Below are 8,890 nucleotides of genomic sequence, written 5' to 3' on the forward strand. Positions count from 1 at the left end.
GGGCCGAGAGAGGAAGGGCCAAAGTTGTCACATAATAGATACTCTCTAGTTCCTAGGTGTGGCGGGGGGAGTGCTCTGCACAATCCTGTCTTTCTGTTACAGCTGATTTAGGGCCACATTTCCAGGATCAGCCTTTAAAGGATCAGTGCCCTCCCTAAACAAAGATACCCCAGAAAGATTAGGTTGAAAGGACCCCAATCTGGTGTCCCTTCAAGGTTTCTTTTCACAGCTCTGAAAGTAGTAGTGAGCGTATGGAAAGTGTTTAACCTAATATTGGTGCACATTTTGTAGACTAGCAGGAAATAATATTTTTTAATGTCAGACCAGTTTGAATACAGAAAACATAACAGAAACTTCTCTTTGAGCCTAGAGGGAAGATTTTTTTCAAAATCTCTGTGCCACAGCTGGGCGAACATTTGAAAAATCCCAGGAGGGTGATCTTTAACACATGCATTTTTTTTGGGAAGAACATTTTAAAGCATGAAAAAACACAAATAGGGGCTCTTTAGTGGGTCAAGTGATAAAAGCGGAGACAACAAAAAGACTGAGCAGGGAATTGTGGGGCAGTGAAAAACATGGAGTTTAATTATGACAAGGGTGAGTACGCAGGTGATATCAGCAAGGACCAAATAGGAAGAAAAGTAAGCTCCTATTCTCCCCTGGTCTGGCTTTTCTATTCTGTAAATTGGGTATGGAAATTAGGTCTACAAGATACTGCAGGCCCTGAGACCTAAGGTTATATAAGAATACTTTTGGTGTCATGGTGTCATGCATGGTGAGAGTGTTCCTGATCCTATCTTTAGGACCTAGAGTCCCACAGTGTTGTAGTGATATGCAGAAGGAAGGAACACATGTCACAGAAGGGCAGCCTCTTGTGAAGAGACACAGCTTTGAATTTGAGGAAGGCATTTTCGTGGCAGGTAGAGAAGTGCTTTATTTGTGGCTTAAAGCCCAATTTCCAGGAGGCATTGTTGAGCTTGAAAAGGATTTCTTCTCCAAGTTGTGAATATACTGACCTTGCCAATTTCTACCATCTCAATTCCAGCCGAAGTAAGAGAAATTGATGAGTGCTGGGTACAACCTCCATCACAGTATTGTGCCAACAGATGCACCAGAATAATGAGTTGCTTGAATCCTAATCACACATGCTGTTGGACCTACTGTGGAAACATCTGCTTGGACAAGGAGTAAGTCAGTAGGCAGGAGGAGGTTAGTGCCTGGGCACGCTTGACTTCTCCTCACCCACCATTCAGAAAATGTGGCCCAGAACGGAAGACTGTGGTCACCTAAATTCTGGTCAAAGAAACAGAAACACTGTAAGGCAATGGTTTCCTATCTCTGATACTAGGCTGCCACTCACCACAAAAAACCAAACCAAGCCAAACCAAGCCAAACCAACTAAGACACTGGTGTGGGGTTTCTACTTTGTCCCTACCTTCACTCAGTTTCTTTGCTTCCCTCACAACCCCCATCAGTTTGCCTACTACCCTTTGTTCAAGGATTCAATTACTGACACCCACCCTTCTTTAGGCCAGATGCAGAGAGACCTGCTCTTCACTTGTATGCCCAGTCAGCACACCTCTTGGGAAACATTGCTTCCAAATGGGAAATTCTGATATAACAGAAGGACTTTCTGTCCTTATCTGGAGCCTAGGGGGGTATTGACCTGGGGAATGGATTTTACCTGGGCTCTTGACTTCTAACCACTCATTTTTTCTCTTTCAGAGAGCCCTTTAAATCAATGCTACTCCCCTAAGTTCTATCTGGCCCACCACTGGTGTGAGCGGAAGAATGAGTGTGTGGTCTAGGAAAAGTGCTGCCTGGTTGCTGTTGGGACATTCACTTGCTCCAGCTGAGGACCTCTGTGCTCTGTCCTTGACCTCTTCATCCTGAGAAGGCTCATGTGTTTGCCAAATAAAAGGATAAATCAATCTGAAGGCACTACGGTGTTTGGTACGCCATGCATGTTTCCCTTTTTACAGTCCTCAGTAGTCCCAAGAGTTGTTTCCACTCCATGATGGACTTTGAATTGCCTGGACTTGGTCTTTACTATGTCACATTCCTATGACTTTTCCAATTCTGCCTCCCCTGTTTTATCAGATTACCTAATGGGTATCGCAAAAATACAGAGATTTATAAAAATTTAGTGCAGTTAACAAAAGAAGAGTTTATTTTCATTTGCAGTATGTTTCACCAAAGGTGGTCAATCACCCATGCCACGATTCAAAGACCAAGATCATTCCATCTATAGTTCTGCTATCTCCCAGGGCCTCCAGTGCTGGTTCCTCTACATCCAGCAAACAGATTGGAGAGAAAAGATAGAGTGGAGGCTCACACAAAAGGGCTTTAGGGTCTCTGTATAGAAGTGGAACTCCTTTTTATTTGTATTCTACAAATAAAAATAATTTTGCATCACACAGTCATATGGGCCTACCTATTAGGAAAGGAGTCTGGGAATTGTAGTCTAGCTGTATTCCCAAGAGTATAAAATGATATTTGATGAACAAATGGTAGTCTATAACATGTGTACTTATGCCAAACCAAACTCATCAACAAGGACTCAAGACCTTCCCCATCACTCTGACCAATGGAATGCATCCTTTCCATAGTTATGAAGTTATACTGTCATTAGAGAAAGCATTCCTGCCTTCCAGGTGGCTACCTTGAGCTTCTAGAACAAACTGCTCTATTTGCCATCCCAAGTCTCCTCTTACTCCTGTCATTTTAGTTCTGACTACCAAGAAGTTTTACCTGGGAAATAGTACTATGTTCTGAGATTCCAGGTAGTGGAAAACAGGCTGTGCTGTCTGTATTGTTTTCCTGGATTATGTCTGCATTTACACTACTTGTCATCAGCATTTGAAAATTTTTTAAAAATATAACATCCTCTGGATGAGACTATATAGCACCTACTCTGTAATTAGTCTTCTACTTCTCAGACATGGGACAGGGGAGGAAATATTTTCAGGTGAATGAGTCAGAATGTTGCATTTGTCAACTTTATAGCTCAAGGGAAGGGCTGTATTGCCCAAGGAAATGGAAAGTGATACAGTAAAGACCAAGTCCAGGAAAATGCTAGGGCCCAAAAGAATACTGGTTAGTGCCTTAGAGCTAGGAAGAATGAAAAAGCACAGTGATTCAGGGACTTAGGGCTTAGGTTAACATTTTTCAACAGTGGGGCTTTGCCTCAACTTTAAGCAATAGGAAGGACTTGAAATTCTTCATCTGATCTTAGCCAAAAGGCCAAGAAGTGACAGGACTTGGAATTCTTTAGAGTGAAGGTTATTCCTTCCTGACAAAAATGTAGGTAACAAAATGTTGGATATTACAAAAAAGCAACACTAGGGAAGTAAGTAACCTACTTTGTATCCTATCCCTTTTCTTGGGTAACCTACTTTGTATCCTATCCCTTTCACATGCTCATCTGCTACGCCTGGGTTTTGAGGTGTGGAAGAAGAGAGATTGCTTTGCCAATATTAGCAAAAGAGTAATTGGCAGACTATCAACAGATAAATGGATAAATAAATATATGCAGGTATAAAAATGTCACACTCAGTTCCATTATTTTGTATAATTAATGTACATTAATAATTATAATAAAAACTGAATAACTGGCACAGAGAAGTGGAAGGACATCCAAGAGATCACTAAAATGCAGACATACAGAGAGCATGGTCCTTTGTGAGCCACATTTTCACACACACTGTGGTTGTGGACTGTATAGGCTGAAAACCAACCAAGTTTTCATCACTCTGTCCAGAGCTGAGGCCGGTAGGATTCCAATGAAAGAAGCACTGGCAGGGTGCTCTCCTCAGTGGATTTATTAGGGGAACTTATTTACAGCGTGTTGCAGCATATCTTGGTAATAGATCACAAGAAAAAAGATGTTTACCTGCATAAGTTTGTGGTAAGGAGCCAGAGCACAGAGTTTATATGAGGGCTTAAGGAACTTGAACAATTTCTTTCAGTGTTTTAGGCAACAAAATGATACCCTCATCCGGGCCTGGGAATGCTCAAGGTTCCAGCATAGGTTTCAGCCTGCTGGAAAAATCTGAGCTGGCTGGGTAACAGAAATTATTATGTAGTTTTGTTTCAAGACACAGAAAATGAGGGGCTTTGGGGCCTAATATGCTGTCATATGCTACAATGTGAATAAAACCTGGGAACACTTTTCTAGGTGAAATAAACCAATCACAAAAGACCAACATGACTCTATTTATAAAGCATTTGAAGTAATTAAATTCACAGAATCATTAAGTGGTGGATGCCAAGGGTGTAGAAAAACTTGGAGAGTTGCTCAATGGGTCTAGAGTTTTAGTCATACAAGGTATAAAATTTCTGGAGACCTACTGCATAACATTATACTATAGTTATGATTATGTGATACAATGCATTTAAAATTGTCAAGGGTAAATTTACCTTAGGCATTTTTCACAACATTAAAAAGTGTGTCATTCTCTTAAAAAAACTAAGTCAAAGTAGAAAAGTTCTAACTATAGCAAAATGGGAAGTCAAAGCAATAAATTATTCCTTAAAACTCTGGCAGAAGTCTTATAATGAAGGTCACCAAAATAAAAATGGCATTGTGGCATAGTATACTGAAAATATTATTTTAATTTCTTTGCAATTTCATTGTTTCCATCAAGTCTTGCCACCATTAAAAATAGGATGTGAAACAGAGGTTTATTTCCCCAGAGAAGAGGGAATAAAGTCATTCACGTATAGTATATGGACTTGAGGGCAAACATCACTTTTAAAGCTATTCTTGGTATTTCAGAGAGAAAATTGTTTTTCTGTGCTTGTCTTGTGTTGCAATTACAAAGACTGACTATCAAGAATAGGGAATTTACACCATCAATCTTTAGGTTAGGAATAGAGCTAACTAATGTAAGAATAGTCTTTGCTTGTTGTAAGAGGTATAAACATTTACCCAGCTAGTATGAAGACTTCTGGAGGTGCAGAGTAGAATAGAAAAAGAAGCATCTAGGTGGGCTTGCAGTGTCGAACACAAAGTCGTATATTGAAATATGAATGTGTTTGTTTTTATTCTTGTACTTAGTAGCACAGGTTTGTGGTACATCATGAGTGCATTCACTGTAGGGAATTGATATATTATATGACACTTCTGAGATCTTTTAACATCCCTGTCCCGTTTCCCCTCCCCATTCTCTCCATTTTTTAGATCCCCTTCCTATTTGCCAAACATATGTCTCCCTATTTGCTCCTGGTGCATCCACTTTTCTACAAATGACTCAAGTTTATCTTTCTTTATGGTGAAGTGGCACTCCATTGTGTACAAATACCACACTTTATGTTTCCATTCATCTATTGATGGACATATAGGCTGCTTCCATGATTTAGCCACTGTGAACTGTGCTGCTACAAACATGAATATGCATGCATCACTGAAATGTGCTGTCTTTAAGTCTTTTGGGAAAATACCTAGAAGGGAAAGAACTGAATTGAATGTAATTTCTATTCTCAGTTTCTTTCTTTCTTTCTCTCTCTCTTTTTTTTTTTTTTTTGGTCTTTTTGACACAGGGTTTCACCTTGCAGTCCAGGCTGGCCTCAAACTCACAGCAATCCTCCTCCCTCAGCTTCCCCAGTACTGGGATTACAGGCATGTGTCACCACTCCTAGGCTTGTTCCTGATTTTAGAGCAAAAGTTTTCAGTGTTTTCCATTTAACTTGTTGCTAGTAGGTTTGTCATAAATTGCTTTTATTGAATTGATGTAAGATCCTTCTATACCTATTTTCTTCTAGGTATTTTTCGTGAGTGGATGTCGGATTTTGTCAAGGCTTTTTCTGTGCATCTATTGAGATGCTTAAGTGATTTGTTTTTGCTTCTGTTTATGTGATGTATTACACTTAGTGATTTGCATATGTTGAACTATCCTTGCATTCCTGGGATGTAGCCTACTTGGTCATGGTGTGTAATCTTTTTGATGATCTGTTGCACTCTCTTTGGTAGTATGTTGTTAAGGATTTTTGCATCTATGTTCATTAAAGAGGTTGACCTGCAGTTTTCTTTCTTAGTTGGTTCCTTGTCTGGTTTTGGAATTAGGGTGATGCTAGTTTCCATGAATGAGTCTGGAAATACTTCTATTCTTTCAGCTTTATTAAACGGTTTGAGGAGTATTGGCATTGTATTCTCTCTAAAGCTCTTGTTGAATTCAGCAGTGAATTCATCAGGCCTTGAACTTTTCTTAGTTGATAGGTTTTTAAATTACTGCCTCAATTTCATTTCTAGTTGTTTGATTATTTAGCATTTTTATGTCTTCTTGGTTCAGTTTTGATAATTTGTGTGTATAGGGATTTTTCTATTTCTTTAAGATTCTCCAACGTGTTGGAGTACAATTGTTTATAGTAGCTGCTAAGGTCTTCTGAATTTTGGTGGTAACTACTGTGATTTTTGCTTTTTTCTTTCTTATTGCATTGATATGGGTCTTTTCTTTTTTCTTTTGATAAGTTTGGCTAAGGTGTTTCTATTTTATTCATTCTTTCAACCAGCTCTTGAATTCACTGATTCTTTGTATTTTTTTTTTTTTTACTTTAAATTTCATTAATTTGTGCTCTGATCTATATGATTCCTTCCTTGTAGTAGGTTTGGGTTTGGACCATTCTTGTTCTTCTAGTTTCTTGAGGTGCATCATTAGGTGTTTTGAGATCACCCTGTTTTTCTAATGTAAGCATTCACAGCAATAAATTTCCCTCTAAGGGCTGATTTCATTGTGTCTTATAAGTTCTGGGTATGTTGTATTGGCATTATTATTTATTCTAGGAATTGTTTAATTTCTTCCTTTATTTCTTCTGTGACTTGTTGAGTGTTCAGGAGTGAGTTCTTTAATATCTATTTCTTAGTGAAATCTTTTTTATTTCTTTTACTTTAATTTCTAGTTTCAGTGTGCTACAATCTGATAGGATACATAGAATGATTTTGATTCTTTGGTATTTACTTAAGCAATGGTCTACTAAATGGTCTATTTTAGAGAAAGTTTCCTGTGCTACTGAGAAGAATGTGTATTCTGTTGTAGTGTGGTAGAACATTCTGTAGATATCTGTTAAGTCCACTTGTTCAAAGATGTGATTAGGTCATATTTCTTTGTTAAATTTTTATTCAGTTTATCTGCCTTTCTGTGAAAGTGGGATACTGAAGTCTCCCACTATGATTGTGTTGGAGTTTATTTAATCTTTTATGTACAGCAGTGTTTGTTTTATAAAATTTGGTGACTCAGTATTTAGAGCATGTATAGTCACAGTTGATTTTTCTTCCTGTTTGATTGTTCTTTTAACTAATATGTAAGAACCTTCTTTTTTTCTTGGGTATTGGGGAGTGAGCCTGGGGCTTTTGCACTGAGCTGCATCCCCAGCCTATTTTGTTCTTTTACTTTGAGACAGTGTCTCAGGTTGGGCTTGAACTCACTATGTTCTTGTTTCGGTTTCATAGTGTGCTGTGGTTACAGGTGGGTGCCACCACACTGGGCTCTCAGTGAAACTTTAAAGAAAATTTAAAAATACATTTTAGACAGCAAACATTGTGAGTGTTGGCCACCAACAAATCTCCACTAAAGAAGATTCTAAAGAATGTCTTTTAGGAGGAAGAAAAATGATCCCAGAACAAAATTGAATGTGCATGAAGATGTGGAAAGCAATAAAATGAGAACTATAGATAAATAGAAACTAACAATGATAAAATATTTATTTGTAGTGTTTGAGGAAATAAAAGATGCAACCAAAACTGAAAGATAACATGTTGAAGTGTCCTAAAATCTGCATGCTGTGAAAAAGAAGAAAATGATGTTAGCTAGCTTAGATCTTATTCACTAAAATAATTATGTTAAACCATGTGTATTAAAAATTCTAAGTCTGGGAGTATAACTCAGTGATAGTGTGCTTGCTTAGCATATACAAGGCCCTGGGTTCAATTCTAGCACCAACCCAACAAACAACCAGTATAGCCACTGAAAAAATAGAAATGCATTACAAAACTCCAAAAATAATAGAATGAGAAAATTTGGCCTAAGAGAAAAAATGGCCAATAAAATATGCAAAGGTACTTACTCTCATCATTATTAACAAAATAATAATGGCAGGAGGAAAAATAATGTTGAGAGGAGGAAACAGTGTTGAAAGGGAGAATTTCTGATTCTATTTTTGAGGTGGGGAAGGTTTTTTTTTTTTTTAATTTTAAAAAGTAAAAGAAGGATAACATAGTAATAGGGGGATTTACCAAATTACAGACAAAGTGGTAGGACACTATCAATGGTTGTTATTTTACCTATTGGCATCTTCAAGATAGTTTGTCAGGAAAACAAATAGACAAATAGTAGTGAGTTACAGACAAAAATGGTAGGAAATTATCAATGGTTGTTGTACTATACTTTGGTTTCTTCAAAGTAGTTTCTAGGGAAAACAAATAGAGTTATACACGAGTGATCAATTAAATAATCATTGACTATTCTCAATGGTTGTTGTTGGAAACACATAGTAATAAACATACATCCATTTATGAAATAGCATAGGAACAATACAAACGTTACAGAGTTATGGACAGATTGGTAGGAAATTATTAATGGCTTCTGTAATACATGTTGGTATCTTCAAAGTGGTTTCTCAGGAAAACAAAGATATGCAAGAAAGATCTAACAAGTACTTACAGCCTAAGGGTTGTGAAAAATAGCGGATTACCTCCTCACCAGCGACTCCTTTCACTGAGGTGTGACGGCTGGAAGGAAGGCCAGGATTGAAAAGAAGGACCGAGAGACTAGCACCAGTGTCCAGCAATAGGCTGTTTACTTTTTCCTCTATAGTCATGATTACTTGGGGCTCCTCCTTGGAGATAATGGTCTGGCCAGAGGGAGAAGGCAGAGTATGCCCTGGGCCCCTTCAT

General features: G+C 38.0%; 1 protein-coding gene across 1 annotated transcript; it reads left to right on the top strand.

The window, feature by feature from the left end:
• The first annotated feature begins 575 nt into the window (after positions 1–575).
• Positions 576–1,756, top strand: LOC102030359 (protein WFDC9). The gene is made up of 3 exons (XM_005392580.1): positions 576–597; positions 1,046–1,187; positions 1,726–1,756. Exons 1-3 carry the CDS (start codon positions 576–578, stop codon positions 1,754–1,756), a joined length of 195 nt encoding a protein of 64 aa, XP_005392637.1.
• The last annotated feature ends 7,134 nt before the right edge of the window (positions 1,757–8,890 follow it).

This window comes from Chinchilla lanigera, unplaced genomic scaffold, assembly GCF_000276665.1.
Source record: "Chinchilla lanigera isolate Chin_1 unplaced genomic scaffold, ChiLan1.0 scaffold00044, whole genome shotgun sequence".
Taxonomy (NCBI): Eukaryota; Metazoa; Chordata; class Mammalia; order Rodentia; family Chinchillidae; genus Chinchilla; species Chinchilla lanigera.